The sequence below is a fragment of the Diorhabda sublineata genome, chromosome 2 (genome assembly GCF_026230105.1).
Source record: "Diorhabda sublineata isolate icDioSubl1.1 chromosome 2, icDioSubl1.1, whole genome shotgun sequence".
NCBI lineage: Eukaryota > Metazoa > Arthropoda > Insecta > Coleoptera > Chrysomelidae > Diorhabda > Diorhabda sublineata.
Window position 1 is genome coordinate 10,476,497 of NC_079475.1, and position 20,325 is coordinate 10,496,821.

The 20,325-nt window shown below is 32.3% G+C and overlaps 1 protein-coding gene across 1 annotated transcript in view; it reads left to right on the forward strand.

Annotated features, from left to right (window-relative positions):
• The first annotated feature begins 1,647 nt into the window (after positions 1 to 1,647).
• LOC130440597 (uncharacterized) overlaps positions 1,648 to 20,325 on the forward strand; it is a 43,317-nt gene continuing 24,639 nt past the window's right edge. Inside the window, exon 1 of the mRNA XM_056773858.1 lies at positions 1,648 to 1,719. Within this exon, the coding sequence (XP_056629836.1) occupies positions 1,648 to 1,719 (72 nt within the window). The remainder of the gene's footprint in view (positions 1,720 to 20,325) is intronic.

A 20,325-nucleotide genomic window follows, 5' to 3' on the forward strand; every position in this document is an offset into this window, starting at 1 on the left:
TATCTATTTATTTATATAAATGACTTGCTATTCGTTAGTTTCGCTAAAACTCGAAAACGGCTGGACCGATTTGGCTAATTTTGGTCTTGAATTATTTGTACAAGTCCAGAGAAAGTTTAAAAGGTGAATAAATATGAAAATGCACGGAATTAAATGAAAACAATAATTTTGTTTTTCCTTGATGCTACAAATTAAATTTCTGGACGCATCCATAATATTTGGCAGTTGACAACCAACTAATCGATCCTCTATTCGATCAAACAGTTCATTCTTCTATCTTTGTGAGTGACGATTAATTCGATGATTTTTTGTGATAGTGACATTACAAGATTTCAAGTTCTGCGTTTTTTTTGTTGACCTTTTGTGACAATAAAATAATAAAGTCACTGACCGGATTCATCACAGATTTCTATGACATCACAGACTCAAAAGAGGAGCTTATTCAGAGTGTTTTCCTAGATATAGCGTAACAATTCAATAACAATAATTGGCTGGGACAACGAGCAATATTGACGGCGGCGAAAATTAAAGATATCAAGGATCTCAATGCGACTATTCAGAATTATCTTCTGGGATGGTTGGTTTCCTTCAAATCAGTCGACACCATTATGAACCAGGATGACGGAGTTAACTATCCCACGGAGTTTTTAAATTCACTGGAATCACCTGGATTACCACCTCACAATTTACAGTTAAAAGTAGGATCAGTTGTGATCATGCTGCTTAACATTAATCAACCTCGACTTGCACTAAAAGACTGGTTGTGAAAAATGTGATGAATAACGTCATTGAGGAAACATCATAAAAGGAAAATACAAAGAAGAGGATGATTGCAACGGATTTACCATTCGATTTAAAACATTTAAAATTTCTGGTACGTTTGGCCTTTAGTTTGCGGAATCAACTTGGAGTTTCGCGCTAGGATAATTATACGTCGCGTGTTTGCGCGTCAGAAAACCTTCATCTTTGTTTATTTACGCAACAAAACAAAAAAGTTGGCGACGAATCTCTGACGATATCAAATAGCCATGTAGGGTTAATACGGAAGAAGTAGATGGATGGATGTTGTTTAGTGCCGTTTTTCTCTTGCACCCTATATATCGCCAAGATTCTTGGATGAGATTTTTGAAGTAAGTCTTGAGATTATTATAGCTAAACTAGGATTTCTAAGGATTATTGGGGGCGATCTGCAAATAAGAATTACAACTTTTTGAAGTAATAGTATTATAAAGACGTAGATAACTGTTTCTCTACTTATTTAAAACAGTTTCATTCGGTAAAATTACTCGTAAAGTAAATTGAAGAAAATTTTCTAGTTCGCATAATTTTAATTTTCAAATAAAATATTATCGAAAATACAAACAAGATATGCGTTGAACTACTCGCTACTTTGAAAATATAATTAGGGTCGTTCACGAGAACCGGATATTTTTGAAGTGGATTGTACACGGGCGCTCATGGTAGGAGGGGCACGTGACTAATATCTAACGTTTCCTTTGTTCATAGCGTTTACATTTCAGTCATTGAGATGGAGCCGTGGACGTGTATGACAGTTTTGTGTGAAATGACAAATCCGTAACTGCTGTTCAGCGAGATTTCCGCCGTCAGTTAAATATCCATGGTAATGCATCGTAACACAATATTGCGATGGGTGAACAACCTTCGAACAAGTGGATAAATATTGAAGAAAAAGCCCCAACTCCGGAGAACATCCAACGAGTAAGCCTTTTGCTGAAGCCCACGCCGCTCTATTCAGAGGCATTAAGCAGCATTTCAAATGAGCACAAGTACGGTAAGACGAATTCTGCATAAAGATCTTACAATATAGCCGTCGTGCAGCAATTAAAAGAACAAGATTCCCAGCAGCGATTACAATTTCGTCGACAAATCGTTGGGCAACTGGTGGTTTTTTCTTCAATATTGATCCACTTGTTCGAAGGTTGTTTACCAATTGCGATAATGTGTTACAAGAAGGAAAACTTGTATTACGATGGATATTGAACTGACTTAAACTGCGTTGGTCTAGCATCCACGGCTCCATCCCAATGACTGAAATGTAAATACCTACTATGAACAAAGGAAACGTTAGATACAGAAACATCCGGTTCCCGTGAATGATCCTGTATATATACATAAAGTTGGAGCGGTAAATTTCATAGATCCTGCAAACCGCAACAATGATACAACTATGCTAACACTTATCATGAAAAGTGTGTGTCACCGAACCTCTGACCTCAATTTTAGAAACCACAATCCTCACTCGTCGCATCGTTGAAATAAATTAAACTATTTAATTTCGTTTATAGCATAATGAAAACTTTGGATTGGAAATTATAGATATTAGAAAGGCATTTACCAATAGAGACGTAGAATAATCTAATAACAGTTTTTGAATTGTGGTAATTGAGACTAACATTGAAGAAAATAGATCAATGATGATTCGAACATCTAGAAATGCAAGAAATTGAGAAGATGAGCTAATAATAGTTGAAAGGTGTATAAAATGTTTACCATGCTGCTTGGTGTAGCATAATTTCAGAAAACTCCTGCGGGACGTGACTCTGGGAGTTGCAAGGGTGGTTTGATGGAAAAATGACTGTTCAATAAAAAAGTTATTTTATTGCTATGAACCAAGTCCAGCAAGTTTCCAACTTTGTCAAATTATTGAAAAAAGTAGCTCAAAATAAGTATTTTTCTCTGCCATACCTCTTCATTTGACAGAAATTACTTCCCTCAAATTACTTTCCTCCAAACAACAATGTCTTGAGTTTAAGTTTAGAAGATAATCGAAAAGAGTCTTATTAATTGAATTTGGAATTGAACAGTAATGCAATTCTACCGATTTTTTTGCAACAGTAATGTAGACGCATTGTCGTGATATGAAAAAACTGTTTTTTTTTTCAAAAATGCGATCCGGAATCTTATCATTTCCCCTTCCTCAATTTGATTCATAAATAATATGTAGGGATATTATTGATTAGGTAAATGATGTATTTATAAAAAAAGCTATTTGGTAATTATTTAGTTTAGGTTGCATACGCTCGATTTCCTTGAAATTTTAGTAGGTATGTTGTGGAGAAAATGATTAGGTTACGTTAGGTTAGATTAGGTTATGTTTAGGTTAGATTAGGTTAGGTTAGGTTAGGTTCGTATTCAAAATATCTCTATAGATCTCATTTTCGTCAGTATTATGGTGAAGTTCTATTTAAAAGACTTATCCATATTCAAATAGAATTGAAGCATTTATTTAAGAAATGTCACTAAAGTATCCAATAGAAATTGATAATTATTTGTACGTGTAAATAAATTGGGGGCGAGAGGGGTGTGTTAAAAGATAGTCTAAATGTTCAAAGGAGCCCCCACGCCCCTAATCCTCCCCAATATCAAGAATTTGAAAAATATCAACTATTCAAGATAGTGTACATTTTCCAATGATCAAACCTTAAAAACTATGTGGAGGAGGAGGAATGTTTTCCGCTAAACATATATATTCTTTTTCAGCATAAAAAACTGTATAACATATTTCAAGGAAATCGGGCGTATGCAACCTAAGCTAAGTAATTACCGATTATTTTATTTCTTTTAGAGTTTTGGATTTCGGATCGGAGAGGACTAACTACCTACTACCTAAATTTAATATATTTTATATTTAAACTTATAGCGGGTTTTACTGTAGTTCGATAACATTTATTTTTCTTTATTTTAGGAAATACCAAAATATATTATCCAGCAAGGTAAAAAATGTGTTTAGCAGTTTTAAAATAGAAAATTATACTTCCAAAATCGTATTGAAGTTATTATTATGAAAGTATAATATCTTAAAAGAGGAGGATGTCTGCATTCAATATTTCCAGAATACATTTTATTATATCCCTAAATACTATAAACATAACCTTATTGACAGAAATAACAATTTTTGCTGTTCGCCATGGGTAACGTTCACGAACTTTCTATTACCTCAAAGTTTTCTTTGCAGGGCAGAGTTGGTCAACAAACGAAGACTTTTTTATCTAATTTTCTTATCTATTGTGTTTAAAAATAAAAATTATTTTGGAAAAAAAAAACGTCTTGTTTCATTGTTATTTTTCATATAAACCCAATACAATATAATCGACAAGAAACAAATTATGACTTTTATTGAACAGGAATTAGAAATTTTATATGTTGTGAAAGATATTGAGATAAGTGATTACGAACTTTCGCTTTTTTTAAATTCAAATGAAGTATATCGAATTAGAATGTGGACCGTCCAAATCTTTTTAGATATATAAATATTTTATCGTTATATAATTATTATGTTTAATAAAATCTACAATCTCAATCAACTACTAATGTTTTATATCTTCTCGTTCAAGTAAAAGTTTTTTCTCCTCTCTACACATCTATTAGAATATTTACACTCATAAATATAACAGTAGAATATATTTAGCTTGAAACAAACCAATTTCTTAAAAAAATCGAATATCTCTCCGAATTTTTACAAAGAAAACTCCGAATTCTTCCAATGCCTCTATATAACATCTTTTTTTGGGCTATCGAATCAGAATTAAGCACGGATTCGAAATAACAAATTTAAGTTGCATTTTACCAGCAAGTAATAAACAAGTCATTCTCCTGAAAACAAAGACTTGGGAGATAAATATCTCGCTAAAATAATAATATAAATACTAAATGGTGCACGTTAAATATTTTTTCGTATTTCAAATTATGATTTTTTTCATAAAATCAATCCTTACAATTAAGGCAGGAGTCCATTTTTATAAAATGGCCCTGTATCTCATACAATAAAGGAAGGACTTTTACTGAGGATGTGGCTGTAGTCAACGGTTATAATGAGGAATTTCTTTTCCAAAATCAAAACCGGAAAACGGGAAAAATAGATCTGATAGATCTCAATACTGTTTAAACCTGAGGATCGGACAACATATTCAACAGGGGTGGGTTCAAAATTAATTTAAAATACAACAATACATTAAAATATTCATTTGTGTATACCCAACATAAAGTACCAGATTTGGAAAAGATTGGTTGGGCAAATTAAGAGGTTTGTTAACGTAAGACTTAAGGAACACCTAGATCGTTTGAAATATGGACCGACGAAAAAATCGGGTATTGCTGAGCGCGCTGTCTGTCATAGTCATGGAATAAATATGGATTAAGCAAAATTATTAAAAACTCAATACAATAACAGATTTTTGGATGCGTTTGGAAAGATTTAGATTGCCAAATATGAGAAAGCTGAAGGTAAACAATTCACCTTTAGTCTCTGAAGACGATAACTTGGTAGGTAGATCAAATTGATAAGTTTTAGTTCATCTTCAGTCTTGAAGACGATAACTTTTGGTGTAGTGGTACTATGAAAAGTGTGCTCACTATATCAACAAAAGTTCCAGGGTTATGATATAGAAACTGGTATAACAAAATCAGAAAAAGTTTATAGAAATAATACTATATAAATAGTTGAATTAGAAAAAACGTAAAATAAACAGTAGTATTGGTCCACTATGTTATAATATGAAAAATACGTTATAGTTCATTTAATGGTGAGGTGATTAATCAAATTTCTTGAATAATATGAGGATGTTGATTAATAAATCTTTAGCAACAACTATTGTTACAATATTATCAAATTCCACACGGAATTGAATGATGAGAAATAATTAAAATGTAAATAGGAGCTGATGTGGGATGTCGTACCAAGTTTTTTTTTTAGAAAACAATGGACTAATTACAAAACATAAAAAATGTAAATTGTAGGCTGGGAATATTATTTTGTTATATTTGAGTTTTCGGTAAAAGAATTTTTTTGGAATATATGTTATGGAATAAGTGATTTATAAAGCACTATTAATAATGGATCTTTCTCAAAGAATTTCGTCGTTATTAAATTTTTCATTCATTCAATTAGTTGTTTCATTCTACCGTCTATTTGAACGAGTTTTCTCCCAGTACTTATATGTTAATGTCCCATGGTATTTTTATAAGTACGGTTCAGTATAACTAGGTGTTTATGCCCTTTTTTATTGCGATATCATTTTCTAGCACCAATAATTACAGAACCGACAATCCCGCTTATTACAAGAGTATAACAAAAATGTGAATCTTAACTAAAATAACTTAAGTCACTATTCTAGGACCACTCTTAAGTACTAATCCTTCCAATGAAGCGGGTTCAGTATTTTGGGGTTACGTTTTGTTCTTCAAATTGCACAGAAACATGAATCTAAGTGCTCTATATTGAGGATTTAGTACGCTATTCAATAGAAACTTTTGCGAATCTATTGCACAGTAAATCTTTCATTAGGGGATTGCCCCATAAATATTAATCCAGGTGCTCTATATTGAGGATTTAGTACGCTATTCAATAAAAACCTCTGGCAATCTATTGCACATGAGTCCAGGTACTTTATATTGGAGATTTAGTACGCTATTCAATAGAAACTTTTGCGAATCTATTGCACAGTAAATCTTTCATTAAGGGATTGCCCCATAAACATTAATCCAGGTGCTCTATATTGAGGATTTAGTACGCTATTCAATAGAAACTTTTACCAATATATTGCACAGTAAATCTTTCATTAAGGGATTGTCCCATAAACATTAATCCAGGTGCTCTATATTGAGGATTTAGTACGCTATTCAATAGAAACTTTTACCAATATATTGCACAGTAAATCTTTCATTGAGGGATTGTCCCATAAACATTAATCCAGGTGCTCTAAATTGAGGATTTAGTACTCTATTCAATAGAAACCTCTGGCAATCTATTGCACTGAGTCCAGGTACTTTATATTGGAGATTTAGTACGCTATTCAATAGAAAATTTTGCGAATCTATTGCACAGTAAATCTTTCATTAAGGGATTGCCCCATAAATATTAATCCAGGTGCTCTATATTGAGGATTCAATACGCTATTCAATAAAAACCTCTGGTAATCTATTGCACATGAGTCCAGGTACTTTATATTGGGGATTTAGTACTCTATTCAATAGAAACCTCTGGCAATCTATTGCACTGAGTCCAGGTACTTTATATTGGAGATTTAGTACGCTATTCAATAGAAAATTTTGCGAATCTATTGCACAGTAAATCTTTCATTAAGGGATTGCCCCATAAATATTAATCCAGGTGCTCTATATTGAGGATTCAATACGCTATTCAATAAAAACCTCTGGTAATCTATTGCACATGAGTCCAGGTACTTTATATTGGAGATTTAGTACGCTATTCAATAGAAAATTTTGCGAATCTATTGCACAGTAAATCCTTCATTAAGGAATTGCCCCATAAACATTAATTCAGGTGCTCTATATTGAGGATTTAGTACTCTATTCAATAGAAACCTCTGGTAATCTATTGCACATGAGTCCAGGTACTTTATATTGGGGATTTAGTACGCTATTCGATAGAAAATTTTACCAATATATTGCACAGTAAATCTTTCATTAAGGGATTGTCCCATAAACATTAATCCAGGTGCTCTATATTGAGGATTTAGTACGCTATTCAATAGAAACTTTTACCAATATATTGCACAGTAAATCTTTCATTGAGGGATTGTCCCATAAACATTAATCCAGGTGCTCTAAATTGAGGATTTAGTACTCTATTAAATAGAAACCTCTGGCAATCTATTGCACTGAGTCCAGGTACTTTATATTGGAGATTTAGTACGCTATTCAATAGAAAATTTTGCGAATCTATTGCACAGTAAATCTTTCATTAAGGGATTGCCCCATAAATATTAATCCAGGTGCTCTATATTGAGGATTCAATACGCTATTCAATAAAAACCTCTGGTAATCTATTGCACATGAGTCCAGGTACTTTATATTGGAGATTTAGTACGCTATTCAATAGAAAATTTTGCGAATCTATTGCACAGTAAATCTTTCATTAAGGGATTGCCCCATAAATATTAATCCAGGTGCTCTATATTGAGGATTCAATACGCTATTCAATAAAAACCTCTGGTAATCTATTGCACATGAGTCCAGGTACTTTATATTAGAGATTTAGTACGCTATTCAATAGAAAATTTTGCGAAACTATTGCACAGTAAATCCTTCATTAAGGAATTGCCCCATAAACATTAATTCAGGTGCTCTATATTGAGGATTTAGTACTCTATTCAATAGAAACCTCTGGCAATCTATTGCACATGAGTCCAGGTACTTTATATTGGGGATTTAGTACGCTATTCGATAGAAAATTTTACCAATATATTGCACAGTAAATCTTTCATTAAGGGATTGTCCCATAAACAATAATCCAGGTGCTCTATATTGAGGATTTAGTACGCTATTCAATAGAAACTTTTGTGAATCTATTGCACAGTAAATCCTTCATTAAGGAATTGTCCCATAAACATTAATTCAGGTGCTCTATATTGAGGATTTAGTACTCTATTCAATAGAAACCTCTGGCAATCTATTACACATGAGTCCAGGTACTTTATATTGGGGATTTAGTACGCTATTCGATAGAAAATTTTACCAATCTATTGCACAGTAAATCTTTCATTAAGGGATTGCCCCATAAACATTAATCCAGGTGCTCTATATTGAGGATTTAGTTCGCTATTCAATGGAAACTGTTGCCAATCTATTGCACAGTAAATCGTTCATTGAGGAATTGCCTTCCAGTTTAACCGTGATGTGGAGTAGCGGTTTTTTGTTAAAACATAAAACAGAATCATCTGCCTATCTATATTCCCATACATTCAATTTAAGAAAATGTTTTTCGTGGAAAATCTACTCAAGGATTTTCTTCAGCCCAGCAATAGCGAATATATCGATTTCCCGTACCAATTACAAAAAAAGACAATCGTGGTAAAAGTAAATTTGTCTGCGTTAATATTTTTTTTGTTACTTGTAATCTCACAAAACTGTATTGTGATTCTTCATTGAAAACAGCCGTTGACGATTATATTTTAATTTGGAAAGAAGAGTTTAAAAAAGAATGTGTTTTGATAAATGACGGATTTCTGTATTCCAAAGATGTATCCCTCTTAGAACGTGCCTCAAATTCTTCTCAAAATCTAATGAATACTGAATTGTTGTTTGTGTTACAATTTGTTATTTTGTTTTTATTTCCTTCTCCTCTGCATGAATAAATGACACCTAAAAATAATTGGGACCTCCCCCATATGAGACTCGTACTTAGCCAGTATCCTACGAAGACCTTAATAATACATTTTTTACACACGACTGCTTAAAGTATGTTTCTTTACGTAATAGTGCGTGAAATATAGTTCGAAAGTGTGCCTATAATACCTATTTTATGTATTGTAGTAGATAAAATTATTTATTGATCACGAGCCAATTAGGGAAACATTCGAGGTTTACTAAGAAAAATATTATTTTTAATTTTGAAGTATCATGCAGTTTATGACTAACAACAATTTTCACTTTGAAATTTTTATCCAGTTTCTTAGAAACTAACAAATTTTATTACTCGGCAAAGTAATTAGATTTTTATAGAGGATAATTAAGAATAAACTCGGAGCACATATTCACCACTTTCTCTAGTTGTATCCTCAATTCCTAAAATTACTTGTTTTTGCAGAATTATTTTGAAACTATATTGTAATTGATTTTAAGGTTTTTTCGCCGATTTTGACACTCTTCTATTTGTAACCAAATGCAACGTAATTATTATCATTAATGTCTTACGTAATTACACACTTATGAATTACTCAAAAGTAACTCCATACATTACGTAATCAACAATACAATAATTCAATCGTCATTCTCTCGACAAAGTTTCAACAAAAATTTGAGACTGCACGATTTACCGTCTAGTCAACTTTCACATTGCCCCTTTCTCTGCAGCAATTCGCCCTTCTACTTAATATTGTCTTCAAGAGACTTCTTCTTAGATCTTCACTGCATTTAGTACCGTTTCTCTCTCGTCCCGAATGTGTTTATCGAGAGAATACTCTGCAATATCGGAAGATCATCATCAATGAGCCAATGATCACTATTATCAACTATTAAAGTGACGTGATAGTGTTTGTGTCGCGAGAAGATACTATTGATACGAAAATGAGGACTTTTACAATAAGTGTGAGTTTACCCTATTAAAATTAGGATTAACCAAGTTACAGAGTTATGACGAAAATCTTTAATTATTTAGTCGTACGTTCTAGATGGCGCTGAGCTTAAATCTATTTTATTACATGTTTCTAGAGTCAACTAGACATGAGTATTCTTAAATTCTCTTCTCCACCATGCTTCGTTATTTGTGTTTGAGTCCTCCTCCACGAAATGTATTTTTTTATTGAAAAAACTCTAGCGACAATAATATGAGCATGTTATACCAACACATAAAATATTTTTGAGGCCTCATGGGTCCTTAGTTCATATCATATGATTAGGATTATTTTTAAAGAGAAAGGGAGGTTTTTTTTATTTTTTTCTTGATAACGAAGCTGATGATTTAAAATTGTAACCAATGAAGATATATTGAATTCCTTAATAAATCATATGGGGTGTTTAAATTGGTTGTCAACAAGCAGGTTTGAGAATAGAGGTGTCAAGTTAAAGACATATTCGTATACGCTGTTTTAAAAGCCCTTATATGTTCTTGAGAGAAGAAGAATTTTTTTACGGTTTCTCTATACAATCACCGCCTCTTTCAATGGACTAAATAAATAATAGCCGCATGGTGACAAATTGGGACTATAAGGAAAGTGTTCCAGTATTTTTCTAGTCAATTTTTTAGCTTTTCCATCACAAACCAAGCTGTATGCGATCTAGCTTTCTCTTGCAGCAATATCCATTTGAAAATTGCGTCATTTTGATCTGTAGACAGGTTTCACTGTGATTTTTAGGAAATTATTACAATGCTGTGCGTTTACAGTTCGTTGTTCAGTCATAAAACCAACTGCATAAAATACACAACACCTTTCTCGGTGACAGTGTAACCGCCGCCCTCCTCCACTCCATAATCACGCGTTTACTTTCCAGAATATAGTGTTGTTTCGTCTATGGTGAGTATTCATTGCCTTCCTCCTCAAACCGCTGCAGAAGTCGCCTGCAAACTTGATGTCAGTTTCAGCTCAAAATTCGGTAGTCTTTGGCTGAAATTTAGCTGTCATCGAGCCGTTTATGAATTATTTACTCAATACTACCTGCGCTAATGCTTAATTTTCCAGTGCTTCGGTCTCTTGAAATGAGTTCTGATAGGTAAACACTTGTTCTGGGGAGCGCGCATGGGGAACCACTTTCAGAAGGCAGAACTCCATTAATTTTCGATAAATTTCCGCGGATTTCAGATTATCTTTGGCTAAAATATATATTGGTACATCCTTCCTATAAGTACATTGAAAATAAGAGGTTTAAAAAGCGCGTCTATTAAAAAATTCCACTTTCGTATTTTCAATTTCGCGACTTACCAATATTATTAATAACAACAATTCAAATTTCATTAGCTTACAAGTCTCCAATTGCGAACCCGAACAAGTTGATTAAATCCTTTCTCCTTTCATCTAACGAGTTGTTGCTCTCTCGTCATGTTTCACCAACGTTCGCTTCAAATATTATTTATTCATATAATTTCCTTCTTGTCGACGTAGCGAGTGATTTGTTGACAATTCGAAAGAATATTATTGCGATAAGTCTATTTATGTATTGAGGAATGACAACACCGGTATCGTGAAATCTTTCGACAACATATTAAATTTTAATATGCGAAAAATATGAACTTCATTTTTTCACTCAGAACTTTCCTGTCCTCGATCTTGAATACCACATTGAATGATATCATTACTAATTAATATGAAAAAAGTTCAAGAATACACATAAGTCACAATAGCGTATTGAAATAAAAAAATCTAATTAACGAATCGGTTTAGACAGGGTTACTGAAAATTTGATATCAGTTAGATAAAAAGTCGAATTTTTGAATTCAATGAGTTCAAAAAGCAGATGTTAAATGAGCTTTAAAATTTAAGCTTTGAGCTTTAAAAGTTTTAAAACATCCCATTAATATGTGAGAAGGTTTTTTTAGTGGGATTATGGCTAAATTAAACACTAATATATTTACGGCTTTCGAATACTTATGTCTCATCGTATTGATTAAATTAGTTAAGAAATGCGACATTTCAAATTTCGTTGATTAGTTTAAAAAATACTATATTCATTGATTTGGAAAAGCAATATTTAAATTGATAGAAATATCAAGGCTATTGTTTATTATTTTGTTTCATTTAGTGAAAAAAGGCTTTTACGAAGTTATTTAATCAAAAAATGATTCAAATAGGTCGAAAAGTTGATATAGCGGCTATTATTTGAGTTTAATTTTATCATTCGGTTGCTTAGAGTTTATTTTTGATAAAACATACTTCTCTGTGGTTAATATTGAAAAATTTCTGTTCCAAGTTCATAATAAATGGCTTTTCCTGACTAAATTTTGTTGAAAATGCATTCCCGAATTCAATTTTGTGATTCCTACGAATTGCATTAGAAAATAAAGGTTTTTTTGAATAGAATTAAGTCAAACAATGGTGTTTCTAAATCTACTTTGAAGAAAACTTCACAACCGAGTTTAATTTTGTCCTTACCATTTTCCGCAGCGTTCAATATAGTCGAAAAATTGCATTTTCAGCAATTGGGGCGCAAAAACAATCAATAACCTTGATGTTTCTATAAAGAGTCAATTTGAATATTGCTTTTTTCAATTTAATGTTTTTCAGAAGATTTAACGTAATTTAAAATAACGCAATTCCCAGACGATGAATAAATAAGTATTCGTAAGCTCGGAAATATATTAGAGTTAGTACACTTTGGTGTTTAATTCAATTTATCCTGACAGGAACTTCTTTTATCGCTGACTAGCTAGAATAAACTAACCTAGCCTAATCTAACCCAACCTAAACTCAATCAGGTTGATAGGAGTAGATATTGGATAAGCGAAGTCAGAGACAAATGAATGCAAAGGATTCATGGTACCCTATTTAACCCTTGCAAACGTAACGAAGATACACCATGTAAGAAAATCAGTTCTTCGCAACAATCAAAATATAATATTCTCACACAAACAAGTCGGAATATGAACTACAGACTAAACTAGAATCATTATTTGTTTGTATTATAATGTGTTGGGCAGACATGGTCATTTACTTCTTAATAACATGTTGTACACGGCTCATTTACGTCAGTATATCATGCAATACAGTCAAATTATTTTTTTAAGATGACTAGCCGACCAGTGACCTACAGTGTGAATATAGATTACATAGATTTCAATATATATCAAAATAAATAATTTCTACTATACCTCTCTGAAAATAATTTTGAAATTTAATATTTTGAAAATGTATTCTGTCGAAAAAATAACTACTTTCCTGGCTAATGCACATTGAATTACAAATCCTCTGAAGAGCGTGATGTTCATAGACTCAAACGTTTGTTATACCGTTCAAATGACACGTAATAACCTCGAAACTAGCAAATGGTTACAACCCTCTTCTACTACTATTGTTCCAATTTTTATTTTTGACTCTTAACAACAAACACTCAAACAATGATAATGTCAAGGTGTAGATGTGATTAAAAGAAAAATTGGTAAATTAAAATCAAAAGAAAAAAATATCCCCTATCCAGAACGGCCTTAAAAGATTTTCACCCTCAAAGAATTATTATCTACTTAGTGGCCTTAATAAAACGGTGAGGACTTCAATCCAATACGTAACTAAGTACAATTTTTACATGAATTTCAAGTCTTGTCTGCAGTATTAAATTCCTGTCAATACTTTCAATTGTATTCGATTCTTTTACATCGACATATTTCGAAGTAACGATTTTCAATCTACTTTTACTCGACCATACTTTGCCAAAGGATGTACTCTGTTTATTGTTACATGAGGCATATTAATTAATTTCAAATCGAGCTCAGCCAGTTAAGTACTAGAAAGTGAAAGGACCAGTAACAGTATATTATATATATTTATAACAACTGCAGAATCCTCCATAAGTATAATTCATATAAAATCCTTACATGTAATAATCACTTGATGCAATACGTATCTTGTTTAAGAAATATATTCTGATTTATTACATAATTTCGATTAGATTCATGGACAAATGATATCATTACTTCAGTAATTTAATAATATATTAGGTTTCAGAGTTAGAACTCGTTAGAATTGTAAAATTCCAAATAAATAAGAATAAGTTACAACTAAACAAACCAACACTCTCTGATGTTGTTTGACAAAATTTTACATAAATCTGACGGATAACTTAGTTTTCATACCAATTTTTTACGTGGAAAAATAATTAGAAACCGCGAGGGAAAGTAACTTGAATAAACCCGGATGCTCTTCAACCGAACTGTTATGCAAAAGCACAATTGTTTGCTTAATGTCGATCAAAAGCTTGCTGGCATTAAAAATTCAAATTAATGTTTAATATATTGAAACAGGCTCGACACAAAGATAGAAAATTACACAGAAAAAATTGTCCAAACTAATGATAATAATCTTTATATATAATAAAACATTTGGTACAAAAATGATCATTATATACCATCTACTTATATAAAAGTGATTCAATAATTTTCTTCTTTCCTAGAAATCTTTCGAGTATTGGAATTTTAATTTTCAATGTCTTTCCATATATTTTTTGCATTCTTTAAAATCCCTTGCTTGTTCATTCATCAACAATATTGTTTTCTCTTGTCTTCCCCCTTTCCGTAAACAAATTTCCGTGGATTTTTTTCCTTATCTGCTTCTATAACTTTTCTTATTAGGCTTTGTAGAGTTTCTCTCGTTATGTGTTTTTAAATGATTTCAATAAACCCGGATGTTCTTCAACCGAACTGTTATGCAATAGTACAATTGCTTGCTTAATGCCGATCAAAAGCTCGCTATCATTGAAAATTCAAATCAATGTTTAGATATTTTCAAACATAATCTAAGAAAGTTTTTTGATCTAATATCTTAGTAGATTAAAATTATATCATTATACCCATATTCGCCATAATCCCCTGATCTAGCTCTCTCCGATTACGTTTCCCGAGCTTGGTGGAAAGTCATCTCACATAAATGGAGAGAGGACTGGTAAAATATCGACGCGTATTTTAGGGAACTTCAGAAATATCATTTTTGGTGATGTGAAAGAATTAGAAACTAAGTGTGAAAAGTAAAAAAGGAATTATGTTAAGAAAAGATATGTTTTTCTACTGGATTACCGTTTTCTTTGCTAAGTTCATCTTACATTAAACCGCCCTTGTTTAATATATTGAAACAGGCTCGACACAAAGATAGAAAATTACACAGAAAAAATTATCCAAACTATTGATAACAATCTTAGACATTGATGACAAAATATAACTGAAACATTTGGTATAAAAATGATTATGATATACCATCTGCCTATATTAAAGTGATTCCATAATTTTCTTCTTCCCTAGAACTCCTTAACTCCTTTCGAGTATTGGGATTTTAGTTTTCAATATCTTTCCATACATTTTTTCCATTATTTCCAATCCTTTGCTACTTCATTCATCAACAGTATTGTTTTCACTTCTTCCTCCTTTCCGTAACCAAATTTTCGTGGATCTTTTTTCACTTATTATCTTATATCTTTCTGTTCCTATCACTTTTCTTATTAGGCTTTGTGGTGCTGCTTCATCTTAGATGTTACTATCTTTTATCTAAAAATTCTCATATTTAAGTCATAGTTTTGGTTGAAAATGACTTCCAGATATTAAAAAGTATTTACTCTATCTACCCGTTGTCATTTCATTATTAAATCTTCCCTATGTTCTCTTTTTTGATTCATCACAATCTTTTGGCATTTCTTGATATTTACTTCCCTTTCCAGATCTAATATTTTCTTAAAGGTATCTGCTACGATTACTATATTGTCTGCATATACTAAACCGTCTATTTTTACTAGCTTTGCTTCTATAACTAATTATTATCTACACTTTAGGTAGGTCTTTTCATGATATCCATGACAAATATAAATAGATGAGGACTAAGATTATCTCCTTGTTTTATTCTCATCTCTTGTCCTAACTTTCTCAAACGTCTATTTAAACTGTTCCTCTTTGTGTTTATATAACTTTTGTTCAATTTAATAATCGGCAAATTTAACTAATTAACATGATTAAGTCAAATACCTCATTGACTCAGCTATTAAAATGACTGACTAGGTCTACGAACGTAAGTAAAAGATTAGATTACACTTATCTATGTAAAAAAATCAACCAATAGCCAAAAAGATACGTGGAAATTCGAGCGAAGTAATTTGTATGCCACTTTAAATACGAAAAAAGCTCAAAGATGAAGTTTTCGCACAGAATCTAAGAGAAAAAAGTATCAAAATGTCAAACGGATACTGGACAAATACATAATTTTCAGTATAAATCCACAAAGCACAACTTCCGATCGCTTCGTGCAGACGCTACGCAAGCCGAAGAAAGCGGTCCTGCGCTCTCGTCGACTGCGAAGTTCTCGCACTACACACTCCACCATTGTTAACATTCGAGCGTCAGTCGGCGTTGTGCTACAGCCACGTAAACATGTCAGCTATTATTGATGCTCCCACCAAGTGTAAATTGCAAACTGAGATTCGTTTTCTACAGGCACTAGTACTGCAGAAATTCATCGGAGTATGAGTCGTGTGTATGGGTAAATAAGTGAATAATGTCGAAAGTTTAAAGATGCGCATAATGAAAGAAGCCAAGGACGCAAATCTGTCCATTCAGATAACCGGAGATTGAAAAAAATGACACTCGTCTAAGAGCAAACACTAACACTGGCACATAAATTAACATTCAAGATGTCAAGAATAAAATGTTTTTTATATAATTCAACATCAAGACTATCAAAATAAATTATCATATAAGGCTAGATTGAAATTAAATGCTAAACAGGCACAGAAAATTTTCCATTTTCGTCGACAAACTCAAGGGAAAATACGCTTAACTAGACGATAATAGTAGTTATAATTTTAAGCAAATACTGGGAAGATACTTCTTCCCAATCAACTCGAGGTTATTGTAGTAAATATATTTTCTTTCATTCCGGTACATTCCATAGAATATTGGAATTCAAATGGCTGATGATTAAATTTTATAAACAATCACTTTGAGATATTATCGGGTTCGTTGGAAAACTTTTAGAAAGTAGAAGTGAAAGAATTGCTGTTATATTATATTAAAAAAGTCAAATCTCATTAACTAATTCATATCTATGTATTAGAATGATATAAACTTCACCATATGGTACTTATACTCATTTTTGAACATTTAAACAACTATAGAACGTAATAATTGCAGAAATCGTATCTACGATTATGTAATAACGCTAAGAAATCGGTAAATATTGGAATGAAGCTGGAAATCTTAATTATATCACGTGAATGAGAGAAAAATAAGACAAGGAGAAGTGCTAATATTCGTGGTGATTGTTGACAATCAAGTTATGAATTTTTACTAATATCTCTTAAGAAAATATAACAAAACCAGATAGGATAAAGACTGGATAATATTATATATATATATATATATATATATATATATATATATATATATATATATATATATATATATATATATATATATATATACAACTAGAATGAATAAATTAGTAAACATTCAAGAAGAAAGATCATCATCGTTTATAACTTACTGTAGAGTAATTATCGATTCCAAAAAAAGAGAATTTTAATATTGCTTACTACAGTGTAACGTTTTTCGTATTTACACTCTTTCTATTCGTGGGATGAATTAAACGTTGTCTCTGACATTCTTATTTTATTTACACACTAAACACTACACTAATTTATAAAAATCTTATATATATAAAATGCTCGTGTCGCGGTTTTTGTAATTGAACTCCTCCGAAACGGCTTTACCAATTCTCATGAGTATGTTTGTTATCTTCCATAGCTGGGCCTCGAGGCGGATCCTCAAATCTCCAATTCTTCTGGTAGCATATTCTTCAGATCTAGCTCTCGGTAAAACTATTGGATTCTGATGTATCGAGAGCCGTTCGCTTCTTGTACAAGGCTGATGCTTTGATGGGCTTTGAGCTTATTCTGGTAACTCTTGGCAATATATTTCCACGCTGTATATACCACGATTGGGATAACGATGGCGTTTATGATGTAATTTCAATTTTGAACAATTTTCAATTTCTGAATTCACATGAAGATTACAGTGATATATACAAAAAGGAAACATTTAGAGTCTGCAATCTGCAAAAATTTCGCTCCAATATCTATAATAATTCCGTAGAAAATATTCTTTTTTTCTTATGTGTCAATAATCAATTTTCTTCAATACAAATATGTTCGTGCTACTTTTTTCTCATTCCTATTTAGACAGTAGTTAACAATAGAAAGTTTATTTCAAAGAAGAGTAATTGCCTCTTCGCTTCTGTGTAACATCACAATTTGTTTAAAAACTGCTGATATCGTTTATTCACTGTCTATTCGGACTTTTCACTATTCGATACATCGATTTTCACTCCTTAAGTAAGTTGTTTATCTGTATTTCACTACATTAAACTTAACCTCTTTTCAGATCCGTAAAAGTTTTATGAAAAGCAATCGCAGAATCTGCCAATAATATTTAATCATAAAGTGAATGAAATGTATTAGTTTGTTTATTATACAGGTTGTCTTAATTTCGTAATAGCGGACATATCAATGTAATGAACTATCCAATAATAGCGTTATATTCGTACAGATCATCATAGAATATGAAAGTACAGGGTATTCCAAAATTTTCTGTACAACTTCGAAAATAAACAAGATATTTATATTCAGTCTTTTGCATGTGCATTTTACTGTAATTAAAAAGTTTTCTTTAGTACACTTCAACATGCACACCATTGGGGCTCTAAGCACTTCCAGATTGTAATCAATTTCAAGCCGGTGTCCGGTAAACAATGTCCTTTAAATAACCCCACAAGAAGAAGTCGAGGGGTGTTATTTCCGGAGACCTTGGTGGCCGTGAAATTGGGCCGTCTTGTACAATCCATCGGTTGGGAAAACTATCGTTGAGGTGTTCCCAATATGCTGTCAACCAGTGTGGTGATGCACCATCCTGTTGAAAGGACAAGTACAATCCAACTGAGGAAGAGCAAAGTTTTGAAGCATATCCAGGTACACATAGCCAGTAACTGTGATTTCTATGAAGAATAAAAGACCAATGATTTCGTTGTGCAAAAGCCATACACACATTAACCTTTGGGCTGTCTCGTTGAAGCTCGACTACTCCATGTGGGGTCTCAGAACCCCAAATTCGTACGTTGTGGCTATTTATTATACCAGACACATGGAACGTGGCCTCATCACTGGAACACACCTTTTTCAAGAAATCTTTATCATGCTAAATAAGTTGTAACATGTCTATGGCAAATTCCACACATTTTGGTCGATCTGTTGGTAACAGTGCCTACAGCAACTGTACTTTATAGGCATACAGACACAACAGTTTATTAAGAGCCCTGTGGATTGTGGTTGTAGGCATTTGGAGTTGTCTGACGAATTGAAGTTTTCGGATTCTGCTGGAATGTTTGCTGTATTCGCTCCACATTTCCTGGACTTGTGCTGGATCGTCCAGCTCCACTTTTTTGCAATACTGATCCGGTGCTCATTTTGTACCATGCAAGGATGGGGGGTCTGGATGGTGGGTCTCTTTGGAATTTTGTCCTGAAGTTCGGTTGAACCTGTGTATCTGATTTCGTCTCTATGAACTATGACACGCATTGAGCTTCCTGTTGTGGTGTCCACATCTCTACTTATAACTGTTCAGCCTATTGGAAAAAAACGTTATTAGTTCAGTAATACATGCAAACGACAGAATATAAATATCTTGTTTATGGTTCCAAGTTATGAATTTTTAAAGTTGTAAAGATAATTTTGGAACACCGTGTATAAGTGGATATTAAGGTATTTGAGTGATTTTTCGAGCACCACGGCTTCCACGAATACTTACTGTATTACAAATACTGATTTTAAAATAATAAAAAATCCAAATAAATTATACCGTATCTACCGTTGTAAACGCAATGAGAAAAATAATTTGCAATCTGTCGCATGATATTAATTTTTTGTTTTCACTATTTTCTTCACAGTCGTTTTTGGTTGTGCTTCGAAGCAAAATGAGTTTCGATATTGATTATTTGAACAGTGACTATTATACGTATCGTTTTGATTTTCCTGTGCAACTTCCCTGGTAATTTTACTCTCGTCGTCAATTTATCATTAAGTTCCAGCACAAAAATTATTTATTAATAATTGAAAAAACAGTTTTGTACTTAACATTTTTTGCAAATAGTTTTAAATCAAAACAGAAACTCA